This window comes from Musa acuminata, chromosome BXJ2-4 (assembly GCF_036884655.1).
Source record: "Musa acuminata AAA Group cultivar baxijiao chromosome BXJ2-4, Cavendish_Baxijiao_AAA, whole genome shotgun sequence".
NCBI lineage: Eukaryota > Viridiplantae > Streptophyta > Magnoliopsida > Zingiberales > Musaceae > Musa > Musa acuminata.
In genome coordinates this window covers 9,533,907-9,547,428 of record NC_088341.1, presented here as the reverse complement: position 1 = coordinate 9,547,428, position 13,522 = coordinate 9,533,907, and the positions used below count along the sequence as shown (strand labels likewise).

The following is a 13,522-nucleotide window of genomic DNA, read 5'->3' as shown; positions in this document are numbered from 1 at the left end:
TGTTGGGGTCGCAGATAATTGTTGTGGATGAGAAGAGCGACAACGAAAAGTGAGGGTCGTTCTGTATCTGCGTCGGTATCGACGTAATTGCTGAGTGGTGCTACTCTGCATCTGCGTCAGCATCAATGTAGTTGTTGAGCGACGTCGCTCTACATCTGCATTGGAGTCGACGTAGTTGCTAAGCAATGTTGCTCGGCATTTGCATCGACGGTCTTTTCATCGTTTGACAACTGCGTCAACATCGATGCATATACAAAGTGGTCCTCATCTCTTCATTACTCTCTTCATCTATAATAGCCACTTACGGCCCTCAATAGCATCGTCATTTTTCACCATTGATTGGAATATTAAAATTACTTTTGTACCTTTTATTTTTTTATTTTCGTTAGTAAAACCGATTGTATTAGGATAAATAGATCTAGATGTTTCACTTTCGTAACTATAGAGATATCAATATAATTTATTAAAATATAAAGATAGAGATGATAAAAATAACTAACTAGGGGTTAATATGTAATTAGCCCCTCTCTCACATGTAGGAATTGAATCTAAGTAGTTGTTGAATTCTGTTGACATTTTTAAATTAAAATATGATAAAAATATGTAATCTAAAATATTGTTTCAATAAAAATTCTCCAAGCAAATAAAACAATAACCAACATTGCGTAGGTATGCATGTGCAAGACGTCTCCTTCTCACCTCCTTCCTTCCCTTGGTGTGCGGGTTAAATCGCTACCTCCACACAACCACCACCACCACCACCACCATGCCGTCAAATCTCTCTTTCGTTTCTCCTCCCCTTCCTTCCTTCGTTCTCTTTCTGTCTCTATATATGTATATATATATATAGAAAGAGCCACCACGGGGGGAGACGGATGTGATTGCAGGGAGGGGGCGGAGATGTGCGTGGTGTTCCTATGCAGGGAGGAAGAGGAGGTGTTGGGTACGCACAAGGCGCCGGGGAGCTGCCCCTACTGCGGCGGTGCGGTGATGGCCACCTACGTTGAGAGCGCGTGGAGGCTCTGCTTCCTCCCCCTCTGCCACAAGATCAAGCGCAAGTTCTCCTGCACCTGCTGCTCCCGCCGCCTCGTCGCCTACCCGTAGCTGCCACCCTCCAATCCTCTCAAGATCCGACGACCTTTCCTCTCAAAATCGTGGCTTTGGCACCGTTCTCTGTGAAAGATCACATCTTTTTGCTTCGTTAGTCGGCAGTTTTCTGTTCTCATTGTCATCGTTTTAGCTCTGTTTTTTGTTTTCAGGGTTTTTGTTACAGAAGCGTTTTAGATGAACTTGTTTTATCTCTCTCTCTGCACCAATCTCTCAGTTTGGATGGACTGAGAAATTAGACTGAGGAAATATCTTCATGATCTGCCAACACTTTCTATATCTTAAAGATACAACTATTTGGCAGCGGCAGGACAACTTTGTTTTGTAGGGGATAAGCTCAAAGGAACGACATATATACAAATAGAGTAACGAAGGGATCACTCAATAATTATATTGATATCATTATTTATTATCAAATTATATTGACATCATCATTTATTACCACCGACAGTATCCATTATCACTAACTAAAATATTAATTTTTTTATTTTTATATTTTTATTGATAAAATCGATAACGTTAAGATAAATAAATCTAAATGTTTCATTTTTATAATTATAAAAATATCGATATATTTTTTTAAAATATATAAATCGAAATACTAAACATAACTAATTACAAAGTGTGTAATTAGTACATATACTGCAATCTTGTATTGTTCCAATACTTTTCAGATTCAAATGAACCAAGTTGTGCAAGAAGAGAGGATACTTGGAAGAGGTTGATGATTAAGAGGGACTTCATTTTACTTTCAGCATCCAACAGCCATCCAGCTAAAATGGAAAAGGGTTCTCTTTTGACTGGCCCAGTGAGCCTATAATTGCTTTCAGCATCCAACCATCCATTCACATTCATGAAATAATCTGCTGACAAGTACCATCCAGAGTTCTCATGAACCAATTCTGAAGCATAGATGTAATACCCAAAAAAAAAAGGGAGAAGCCAATGCAGAGGGATAAACAAAATGAAACAAATTGCTTATACAACTGAAATCTATGCAAAGGCAACTGTTTGAAGTTTCTACAACTCAAGCAAAAACTGAGGCAGCCACTTCATTAGAAGGATCCCAAGGTGTGATTAGTATCTACACTCATGCATGACAAAGCTCAACTTGAAAAGACATCATTTTTGTATCTTCTGATCCAAGATACAAAATAGGGCTAAATTTGTTATGTAGTTACACATTGTTAGTATCTTGATCCTTAGACTTAAAAAATTTATATTAGATCACTATAGTTATAAAAGTAAAATATTTATCTATGTTCATCCTAACACTGTCGGTGGTGACGGATGTCGATGGTGATGGATGATGATGTCGTTGGTAGTCGCGAGTAACTTTTGTGGATAAGAAGAACGACGATAAGAGGTGAGGGCCACTCTACATTTACGTCGATGCCGACATAGTTATCGAGCGACATCACTATGCATCTACGTCGGTGGCTCGTTCGTCGCTCGAAAATTACGTCGACGTTGACGCAGATGCAGAGCGACAAAAAGGCTACTCAGGTGGTTGTTGTGAATGAGTAAGGACAAGAGATGAGGGCTGCTCTACATCTATGTCGACGACGATGCAATTGTCGAACGACCTTCATCAACGACCCTTTTGTAGCTCGACAATTGCATCGCCACTGATACAAATGTCAACGGCCCTTTCGCCACTCTATATCTGCATCAACATCGACGCAATTGTCGAGCGACAAAAGGATCATCGATGTAGATGTCGAGCGACCCTTTCGCTGCTCGACAATTGCATTAATGCTAACGCAGATGCAAAATGACTCTCACCTCTCATCGTCGCTCCCCTCATTCACAACAACCACCCGAGCAACCCTTTCACCGCTCTCTATCTACATCAACGTTGACATAATTGTCAAGCGACGAAAGGGTTATCGATGCAGATGTCGAGCAATCCTTTAGCTAATTGGCAATTATGTCGACGCTGACGCAGATGCAGAACGACCCTCGTCTCTCCCTGTTGCTCTCCTTATCCACAACAACCACCGGTGACCCCCAACGGTGTTGTCATCCACCGCCACCGACGTCGTCCGCTATCACCAACTGAAACATAAAATTATATTTTTATCCTTTATCTTTGTTTTTTCATTGATAAAACCGAAGGTATTATGATAAATAAAACTAGATATTTCATTTTCATAACTATAAAAATTTTAATATAAAATTTTTAAATCTAAAAATCAGGATGTTAAGAAAATCTAACTACAAGAAATAAGTCAACAGGAAACATAGGCAGACACCTTTTGAGGCTAGAAAGAAAGACACCTTTTGAGGTTATTGTTCATGAACATCTACTATGAACATCTACTTTGATTCTGAGTCCAAAAAAACAGTCAACAGGAAACATAGAAAGACACAAAATATAAGAGAATACACCTGCTAGAAAGAAGTTTGTTATTTTATTGTCATCTTGTACATGAAACATGTTTAGAACAATCTGGTCAAGGAAACCCTAAAAAAAGATGGCTCCTGCTTGCAGGCCCTCCCTAAGCTATTTAACTCAGGACTCGAAGCATATCACAAGTGTGACTCCTTGATTACATGTGTTTACAAAAATGATCATGTCATTTATTTCACTATCCTCTAGCTCTAAAACCTCAAGCATCAGCAAACAAACATGCAAGGAGGCAGAATGCATAAACTAATGTCATCTCAGAAGGCACAATCTTACTGACATAGTTTTTTAAAAGCCTGATTCTAATCCTACACTCGATTGAACCCCTCATGAACTAAACCCATCACCCTTTGGGGAACAGGCATATCTGCCCAAACCTTGTCTACATCATGTCAGCGCACCAACAAAACCTACTTGGGACTCTGTTCGAACTGCATTCATAGCACAAATTTAACTCAGTCCCCACTAACCATCTTCTTCCATGTAAAATGTATGTGAACATCAAATAACATCGAGTGGAGTCCCAAGTATTTTTGTGCAACATTGACATACCTTCTTGTCTCTCGTTGTGGCACCATGCATCATGCATTTGCTTTGGTAGCTATCACCAGGGCGCGGAAGTGCACACACGAATACCAGAATAATTCACTTACAATTTGTAGCAGTCAGACAAGAGGGATAAAAAATGCTATTTACGTTGGTAAACAACACCATTTAATTTCCCACAAATGAAAATCATATAAAAGGCTACCACAGAGATGATTGCTAATGTACTATAAAGAAGCACAATAAAAGCATCAGTATATGGAACATATCCAGTAATTGATTCAAAGCATCAAAACTGCAAAATTCGATACTATTCCAATGCTAACTAAAAACTGAATTCAAATTATTTTCCTTCTACAGAAAAATTAAGACACTGAAGAAGCAAACTCAGTCATTAGTTCATCCTTCTGATGAGCTCATTGATGTAATCCTCACGGTTTCCAGCATCTCCTCCCTCAACATAGTGCCTTCTTTTCTTTTTCAGGCCACCCAGTGGTGCCTTCAACTTGAAAGGCCAGAGGAAATTGTTTGCCTCCTTAAAGTGTGTACCAACAGTCATGATTTCATGCACAAGATCTTCCATGCAGATAATACCATGTTTCCCCAAACCCTACAACCCACCAGGATCATCATGTAAACTACAGAAAGGAAAGGATAACTAGAAGCATAATGAACGAGCACAAGAATTGCCTCTTGTAACAAACCTGCTCGATGATTGCATTGTCTGTCAAGGGAATTCTCTGTTTGTTCAACTTTCCATATCCCCTCTTATAAATCAACTCCCTAACGCTCTTGAGATTGGGATACCTGATGCATACATCCACAGTCAGAATAGCATGATACATGATTCCTCAACAACATAGACAACAATAGATTTACAGAAAAACAACAATTCAGTACCCATATGTGACATAAGGCTCCACCCTCTGCAACATGTTCATGGTGGCCTTGTTCACTTTCAGAAATACACCATTGAATATCTACAGCATAATGCACATTAGTAAAGGCACTACAAGTGAAGCAAACTGCAACACAACAGTGACAGTGTATACCTGTCTGAGTCGAAGGAGCTGCAAGATTTTTCGTGTTTTAGGGTGCATCGCATTGATACTGCATAAAATGTCAGTCAATGGTGACAAAGATAGCGCGGGACATCGAATCAGCAACTGAAGACGAAAGGATTTTCTTTGAACAATATAGGAGGATGAGAAGATGCTCTACCCTCGTATGCGGATGATGAAGAGCAGCTTGGCCTCGGGGCTAACGTAAAATCCTCCCTTCATCCTCGCCTCCCTCTTCAATCGGATCAGCTCCTTCTCCTACCAATTTAAACCCCAGCTCAAGTTTTTATGGATTCTTTAGGAGGTAAGACGTACCAAAATGCTCAAACCAAGACTAATTGTCCCAAATTCCCACCTGCGACTCGTACTCCTTGGCATACTGTTGCGCCCTGGTGAAGATTAGCTTCCGGTTCTCGCGGTCCTTCTTCTTCTTCGCATCGACCGCCTGCTTCTTCGCCACCGCCCACTGTTCCTCCCTCTTCCGCTTCTTCAACACCGACTCGGGGACCACCGCCTTCGCTTCCTCCGTCGCCATCCCGGAAACCCTAGATCAAATCGAAGAGCCTCGATCGTAAACAAATCCGCAAAGCACAGATCCAAATTACACGAGAAAACGACGAGGGGAGGCGGTGAAAGAAGGGATCGAACCCCCGAAGCTCAGGACTGTGTGAATCTGAGGAAGGAATGGAGGGGCGGGCGGGACGGCGTCGGCCGCCGGCTTTTATACGTCTGTGCGTAGTTCATGGCGTTAGGGTTATGAGGCGAAGGGGGAAAGAGCAGCTGAAGCTTCATCCGACGGTGGATATTTCACGGAACGAATCAAAACGCACTAAATCTCAACTGCCCGACAATGATCCAACGGTCCACGATTAGATTTGCATCTCAAATCACCTAATAAAGATTAATTATTTGTTGTATAGATTTATCAAAAAATAAGATAACGTAACTAAATTAAGATTACTTAAAACTAAAAATTTATCAAAAATTAGGTTAAAACTTTCGATCATACTGAAAAGTCAAAGAAGAAAAATCAAGAACCATGCCATTAATTGATCTGATTTAATTATTGTTAAAAATAAATAAATCAATTGACCATAAAACTAATTTGAATTTAATAATACAACAAAAGACATGTTTGATATCTAAGATGATGTATATATCAATCATAAAATTAGGGTTGACATGAGAAATAAATTAAAACCGATCATGTTTAATGTAATTAGCATATGTATGTATATATAATGTTGGTTGATCTTCTTTTTTTAAATTATTTTCTAATATTTTAATTAATTAAATATTTTATTATATATAATTTAAATTTATTAATTATATCTTTAAAATTAAATATGTAATCCGATCAGTATCTATCGGTTCGATACTATCCATTGAATCTTATTTCTTACATGATGAAATAAAACTCATATTTTATACTGAACAACAAAAGCTTGAGCATTTCACTCATACATACAAAAACTATTGAGACTGAATGTAGAATAAATTTATCACAAGATACAAATTTCTCATACATCTCATATTAATTAGCAAGTAATGAAATGAAAGACAACATAAGTATGTATTATTATCATCTGCATCCACATGGTGGTGCTCAAGAGGAGAGGACACTTTCACAGCTCTCTCATAAAACAAGAAAGAGGCATAAAATGGCATATGACATGACTCAAAACTAGAAGACACTATACTTAGGGTGATAGCAGATGCGATTTCGTCTCAAATCACTCCTTAAGCATTGTGTTGGTTATTACGATCCACTTTGCTTCATGCTAGACTCCTTGATCGAAGTGGCTGTCATACGGTGTAATGTTGCTGGATGGTGTCGATATCAAGCCCTTTGAGTTTCACCACTGATTCGACATGTCCCTTCAGAGTGTGCAGTTCGCGGAGCCTGTGGATGATCAGGGCATGACAAACTCAGGACCTTGAAATATGTTTAAAAGAAAAAAGATTTTGAAATTTTGAATGATTCTAATAAGATATCAGAGCAATGATCATTGAAGAATATGGTGTGTGATTGCTACCAGAAGACATACCTTGCAATTTCAGCTCGCCTTTTGGCTTGCTCAGCGATTTCTGAAAGTTCTCTATAGCTGTTCTTGTCAGAGAAAAGGTTAGCGGTCTCGGGGGGTTGGAGTCCATGCAGAGTTCTCTGAGCCATAGCCCACTGAGCTTCCCTTTCTTCCCTACCATAATCTTTCTTGGTAGTGAAAGCAGTCTGAAATTTAAAAAGATAGAATTGCAGATTCGAGGAATTAGTAAAATCAGTTAATTAAACACCAAAAACAGGTTATCAAATTTAAGCTAAGTATAGATAGGATTACCTTATTCTCAAGAAGATTATCCCATGCCTTCCCACTAAGAATGTACCGGATGGCAAATTTGAAACAATCCAGAGGGAAGAAGAAAACAATGCTGTAAAGCCAGATAACACCAGCCCAGCCCCAGCCTATGCCTTTTATTCGTGCAAAACCCCAGTTAGCATAGACAGCTATAACCGTTGCAACCTGCAAGAAACACATGATATCTTCATTAATAAAGAATGATAGGAGATAAGAGCACTACAAGTGCAATCTTCCATGTAGAAACACATTCTTGTTCGGGTAACAATCTGAGAAAAAACACAAGAGAAATATACACATATTATAGTGTTACAAATACACACGAGAAATATACAACCTTCTTCACCAAAGAAGATTATCGGAAGTTCACGATTTTGTGAGCAGAATGACTAAATAAGCCAGCTTCATCAAGGCAAAAATAAATTTTCAATTGGATGTGCGTGTAAGACAACTTCATCCTAGAAGAAAATGTCTATGTATCAACTGAGACCTAGACAAAATAGTTGAGACTTACTCATTCTTGTGACATCTTGTGCTAAACAGTTAAAACTAATCTCAAGCAGTTTAATGGTTTTCACTTATCATGTGCCCTTAATACGTGTATGAACATGAAACTTACATAGAGGTAGTCAAATTCTGGAGAAGAGATGTGAGGAAAGAAAAATACTTACAAGCTGTGCGATGACAAATGCAGTGACTAAGAGAAGTCCAGGGCGCTCAACAAAGCACCAGCTGCGTGATCGCGTGACAAATATAAGAGCCTGACTAACGATGCTAACTTGCAGGTACAAAGCAGCCATCATTTCATCCTCACTGTGCCTCAATGATCTAACTTTAAATTTGTCCTGCAAAAAAATCACAAGAAACTATGTTAAGTTTCCATTTATTTCTGTGGAGTCAATTAAATATTGGCATGGCATGTTCACAAATTTACCAAATGACAAGGGTGGGAAACTACTCTCATGTAGAAAAGCGCACGACATGATCATTGAAACATATGATATAGACCAACAAATTTTAACAAGCAAGGTGATACGTTAATGCGAAGAGAAAATGGATAACCAATCTGATTGAATTCCTTGAAATTCTCCTTTTGCATAAAAAGAGGATAAGAAAACTCACCGAGAAGAAGTCAGTGTCTTTCATGGCCCAGAAGAAGATAACAGTCATCAATGCCAAATAACTCCCAAACACAACGCCTGTAGCAAATATTTCTTTCAACTTCCAACTGTCAGGCAATGGAGATGGCTTCACCCGGTCCTTTGAAATTGTCATAATTGTACCTTCAGTTACCAAAGATCAATAGGGAAACACCCAGATGTCAGAATGAACAGGATGGAGACTAGAAACAGAAACAACATGAAATCACCATTTGTTTGTTAACTGAACTTACCATCATTTAGAATAGCAATAATTAAAACCATGAAGGGTGAGAAGTCAAACTTCCATATCAGTGCAATCAGCATAAAACCAAGCTGAAAAAGATAAAGCAAATAATAAACTTTTTCCAGAGAAATGGTAATGATAGGCATAAAATTTTTACATGCAAGTAATGAAGGTTTGAGGTTTAAATTGAAACTTACAACAATACGGATGGTGATAGAGACAGCATATATCTGCAACAAAACATCATAAAGGATACTCAGTGACAACAGTAGAGAAGTGAGAAAATTGAAAAAAGCATAGTTGTGATTTTATCTCATACAGTGTAGTTCTTCATCCTTTGGAATATAGCTCTGCTAGTAAGGACAGCACTAATGATGACACTAAGACCAGGCTCAGTAAGGACTATGTCGGAGGCACCTCTAGCAGCATCTGTTGCATCAGCAACTGCAATACCAATATCAGCCTTCTTCAAAGCAGGAGCATCATTAACTCCATCTCCTGTCATTCCACAAATGTGCTTCCTCTCTTGTAACTTCTTCACAATCTCATACTTGTGTTCTGCTCCAGGAGATAGTCATCCATAAGAAATCAAAGTATCGAATCTGAGATCACATCACTTATCGAATGAGTGTAAGTTCATAGGCCACCTGGGAATACTCCGGCAAATCCATCAGCCTTCTCTATCAGTTCATCAACAGGTAGTGCTGCCATTGATGCATCCTTATTTTGGCCAAGCAATGAAGAGGAAGGATACATGTTAGTTCCCATTCCAAGTCTCCTGCCTGTTTCCTTAGCAATGGCAAGCTGGTCACCTGAACTGGGCATGTTTGTTAGGAAATGATGACCAACCAACAAAATTGCAACCTAAGAACTAAATGCAGAGATGACTTACCTGTAATCATTTTTACGTTGACACCAAGATTGAGGGCCCTGCGGATAGTTTCAGCACTATCATGCCTTGGGGGATCAAATAAAGGTAACAGACCGACAAATTGCCATGGCCCCCCTGAGCTCTCTCTGGACTTTTCTGGAACTTCCTGCAAAAAGAGAGGAAACTATTGTTCAGAGGAAAAGCCGAAAAGAACACTCATATAGTTGCAATTAAACCAACTGAGGACAGAGAGAGCAAACCTGTCTTGCTACAGCGAGTGATCGAAGTCCACGTTCAGCATATTTATCAATTACAGAATGAACCTTATTCCTGACATCTTCTTTGCAGTTGCAAAGGCTCAAAATCTGTCCTCGAAGCCGAATAAATTAAGAGGCACAGCAAACAGTAGAAAAATGATTAAAAGTATGCTTAAGAAAAAAGAAAAGAAATTCAAGGGACTAAATTTACCTGCTCCGGTGCACCTTTACTTGCACGATGCCAGTTGCCAGTGGCATCGATGTAGGTAAGAGCAGTTCTTTTGTCAACAGGGTTGAAGGGGAGGAAATGTAACTCCCTAATACCCGCTCTAGCCTGTCCAACAGAAACAAAATGTTGATCAGACCTTGCAAGAAATGAAAGCATATTACCAACGGGGTCATCAACAACAGCTTATTAGGCATACCTCCTTTGGGTCTGCAAGCATCCCCACCATTGCGGCGTCGATGGCATCCTGGTTCTCCGTCCTTGATGCTCTTGCTGCCAATAGGATAACATGCTCCTTATCCACACCCTTTGCAAAAACCTCGATCAGGTTCTTGTCCACACTCAATTTGTTAAGGGTCAGAGTCCCTGTTTTATCACTGCACAGTACATCCATGCCGGCCATCTCCTCAATGGCAGTCATTCTCTTCGTGATAGCGCCTTGTTCCGACAGCCGGTGTGAGCCAATGGCCATTGTCACTGACAGGACAGTAGGCATGGCAATTGGGATACCTCCAATCAAGAGCACCAACAGGTTGTCGATCCCATCCCTGTACCTTCTGTGTTGTATCGGATACATGACGATGATCTCGACGATCATACCAACTGCAATGGAGCAGATGCAGAAGTTGCCAATGGCCGTAAGGACCTTCTGGAAGTGCCCGACTTGGTTCGTGCTGTCCACAAGATGAGCTGCTTTCCCGAAGAAGGTGTGGACACCGGTGGCAATAACGACAGCCTCGATCTCACCCTGCTTGCAGGTGGAGCCAGAGAACACTTCGTCTCCGGGATTCTTGGTGACAGGAAGCGATTCTCCGGTCAAGGCAGACTGATCAATCTTCAGTGGATCTCCTTCGAGAAGACGGGCATCGGCAGGGACGATGTCACCCAGTTTTATGCTGATAATATCACCTGGCACGAGAATTGCTGCGTCCTGCTCGCTCCAGCGGCCATCTCTAAGCACCTGTAACCACCAACGACTAAACCATTGATGTCTCTACAGCATCAAGGATGAATTCAACGTAAGTCTCGAACAGAATGACAACTACGTACCTTTGTCTTGGGAGCAAGGCCTGCCATCAGGGCGGCCGCGGCATTGCCCGCGTTGTTTTCTTCGATGAAGCTGATGGTGGAGTTGATGACGAGCAGCACGATGATACCGACGAAGTCTTGCCAGTCGGGCGGCTTGCCGCCGCCGTTGGCCAAAGCGATGGCCATGACAGCGGCCATCTCCATGACCCATGAGAGGGGGTTCCACATGAAGCCCAGAAACTTGAGAACCTTGCTCTCCTGCGGATCCCAAACCCATCCATTCCTCAGCCCAAGAAGATTTCATCAAAGCAAACAGGCAAAAGAACAAGCAATCGACTCCAAAAACTGAAATCTTTCGAGAAGAGTTCAAAGAATATGACTTTTTTCTCTTCGAGCTTGTTTGGGCCAAAGATTTGGAGCCGATTGGCTCCTTCTTGGGATGTCAGGCCTTCTCTGGTGCATTTCAGTTGCTCAAACACCTCTTCGATCGGAACCCGTTCCTGAAAGCAAAACCAAGATGTCAAATGAAAACATTAAATAAATGGTCCAAACCGCAACACGACAAAACATATAAAGCTTCAACTTTTCATGACATGTTGGTGACAGATTCCAGTAATGACATCGCGTGCAGGAACAGATTCCACGCCAAATAGTGGAAGCCGTGCAACGAGCATAGAACTTGGTAGCCATATAGTGATTCGCACTGTTCCTCGCACGCGTAAAATAAAAGAGATTTGAAGGATTTCTTTGGGTTACTCTGCGCTTACGGCGGGACAATTAAGAGGTCGAGAAGGGGAAAGACTTTATCTTTCGGTACGGACGAGTACTTACGGAAGTCGTTGATATCACGAGACCGCAAGGAGTCTTTTTCTGTTCTATTCTTCCGCTGGAGAAGAACAGAAAGAGAAGACGACAAGAGGGAGCTTAAAATTAGGAGAAATGTCGGGAATACTATAATAGCAAGCAGCGCATTAGGAGAATTAAAATTTATGATTCTTATTTGCGTTTCTTTCCTCTTCGACTCCTCCTTTAATTGGACTCGCCAATTGAATAGAAGGAAATGAAGATCAAAACCTAGGCGAATCCTAATTCCATCATCATCATCCCATAATACAGGAGAAAATAAATAAAAAACAAACAGAAAATTTAGATTGTAGAGAATATCCATTCGTAGAAAAATCTTTCTTCTATGTGCAATTTGAGTTCTTAATGTAAGTCCATCTCAGGATCCTCACTTCAGCAGCCAAAAAGGGGAGAAAAGGGAGGATTTTTAGTAGAGTAACGCCAAAATCATCAGGCAAATGACGAAGAAAGAAAGAAAATTAGAAGGGAAGATTCAGTAGGGGCGAGGAGTCATTTACAAGATCGACGTTCTCGTTCTTGATCTCTTCCAAGCTGATCGCTTTGTTGCCGGCCATCTCCGACGGAGATCAAACAACACTGACGACGAAGAAAGATGAATCCGGGCGGAAGAGAGGGAACCCTCCAGTTCCGACCCGCGCCTCAGAGGAAGCGACTATCTCACCGGACTCTATATATTCGCTTGGAGGAGAGGAAGAGATTGGTCTTAATGGAGAAGGAGAAGAGCGGAGAGCTGCGAGAACAGAAGATCACCGGAAGCGGGCAATGGAGGAAGACGCGCCTCCTCGCTCCATATTTGTACCCCGCCACAATACCCCGTCGCCCATCTTGGCGGCCCCACCGGCCTCTTCACCTCCCCGACTGCTCAAACAAGTACGCATAGTCGATCCTACGCGCGCGCACGACGATCGCGTATATCTGCATCCGTCCCGCTTTGAGAGGCACGCTGGCATATGATCGGTCACCTGGAGATGCGTGCTGCGATGCGGACACCCGCAAGCGTTCATGCTGGTCTTCTATGAGAAAGACCGCAGAGTGAAAGAAAGAGAGGTCGAGCGGGGCCCATCTTTTTTTTACCGTGTCGTGGCATCCTGCAATTGGCCGGAATGTCGCCCCCATTTAAAACGAAATAAAAAATTGCCTAATTAATTAATGGCAATATTTGATTGCGTACAGGATCCTCTCCAAGATGTGTTGGAACTGTGACCTTCCCAGTTTAACTCTAGTCCGTCCATTATCACTATCAATTTTTATCCCTATTATTTTTTAGTATATTATTATATATATCCCTCTGAATATTAAAATGCTTCATATATATCTCTCATATTACATGAAACAAACCAAACTAAAATTAAGTATTACTGATCATAATTATCTAAAATATGCTAATCCAAATATGTTTTTCCTATGTATG

The 13,522-nt window shown here is 40.9% G+C and overlaps 3 protein-coding genes across 4 annotated transcripts; 1 reads left to right on the top strand and 2 right to left on the bottom strand.

Moving 5' to 3' along the window:
- Positions 1-693: 693 nt before the first annotated feature.
- LOC135608998 (uncharacterized) lies at positions 694-1,289 on the top strand. Its single transcript, XM_065102090.1, has one exon. The coding sequence runs from the start codon at positions 901-903 to the stop codon at positions 1,102-1,104; it is 204 nt and encodes a 67-aa protein (XP_064958162.1). The 5' UTR covers positions 694-900; the 3' UTR covers positions 1,105-1,289.
- A 2,987-nt stretch (positions 1,290-4,276) lies between these two features.
- On the bottom strand, positions 4,277-5,908 carry LOC135609912 (large ribosomal subunit protein uL30y-like). 2 transcript variants are annotated; one of them, XM_065103714.1, is made up of 7 exons: positions 5,773-5,908; positions 5,480-5,669; positions 5,285-5,382; positions 5,116-5,173; positions 4,964-5,043; positions 4,768-4,870; positions 4,277-4,673 (listed from the first exon to the last, which is right to left on the bottom strand). In XM_065103714.1, exons 2-7 carry the CDS (start codon positions 5,657-5,659, stop codon positions 4,458-4,460), a joined length of 735 nt encoding a protein of 244 aa, XP_064959786.1. In that variant the 5' UTR covers positions 5,660-5,669; positions 5,773-5,908; the 3' UTR covers positions 4,277-4,457. The 2 variants fall into 2 exon arrangements, with proteins under 2 accessions (XP_064959786.1, XP_064959787.1); XM_065103715.1 differs by having other exon boundaries at positions 5,480-5,810.
- Positions 5,909-6,600: 692 nt separating this feature from the next.
- On the bottom strand, positions 6,601-12,887 carry LOC103981285 (plasma membrane ATPase). The gene is made up of 16 exons (XM_009397960.3): positions 12,609-12,887; positions 11,628-11,747; positions 11,269-11,505; positions 10,418-11,179; positions 10,204-10,326; positions 9,996-10,100; positions 9,757-9,901; positions 9,512-9,676; positions 9,184-9,422; positions 9,062-9,094; positions 8,872-8,953; positions 8,601-8,761; positions 8,150-8,323; positions 7,461-7,643; positions 7,173-7,354; positions 6,601-7,027 (listed from the first exon to the last, which is right to left on the bottom strand). Exons 1-16 carry the CDS (start codon positions 12,663-12,665, stop codon positions 6,931-6,933), a joined length of 2,865 nt encoding a protein of 954 aa, XP_009396235.2. The 5' UTR covers positions 12,666-12,887; the 3' UTR covers positions 6,601-6,930.
- Between the last annotated feature and the right edge of the window lie 635 nt (positions 12,888-13,522).

What these genes read in the sequence shown, in the direction of transcription:
- LOC135608998 (XM_065102090.1), top strand. Translation starts at nt 901, where the DNA reads ATGTGCGTGGTGTTCCTATGCAGGGAGGAAGAGGAGGTGTTGGGTACG.
- LOC135609912 (XM_065103714.1), bottom strand. Translation starts at nt 5,659, where the DNA reads ATGGCGACGGAGGAAGCGAAGGCGGTGGTCCCCGAGTCGGTGTTGAAG. An exon ending in GAGCCTTATGTCACATATGG is followed by an intron (nt 4,871 to 4,963) that starts GTACTGAATTGT and finishes TGTATGCATCAG; the next exon opens with GTATCCCAATCTCAAGAGCG. An exon ending in ACAATGCAATCATCGAGCAG is followed by an intron (nt 4,674 to 4,767) that starts GTTTGTTACAAG and finishes GGTGGGTTGTAG; the next exon opens with GGTTTGGGGAAACATGGTAT.
- LOC103981285 (XM_009397960.3), bottom strand. Translation starts at nt 12,665, where the DNA reads ATGGCCGGCAACAAAGCGATCAGCTTGGAAGAGATCAAGAACGAGAAC. An exon ending in GCCTTGCTCCCAAGACAAAG is followed by an intron (nt 11,180 to 11,268) that starts GTACGTAGTTGT and finishes TGGTGGTTACAG; the next exon opens with GTGCTTAGAGATGGCCGCTG. An exon ending in CTATCACCATCCGTATTGTT is followed by an intron (nt 8,954 to 9,061) that starts GTAAGTTTCAAT and finishes TATCTTTTTCAG; the next exon opens with CTTGGTTTTATGCTGATTGC.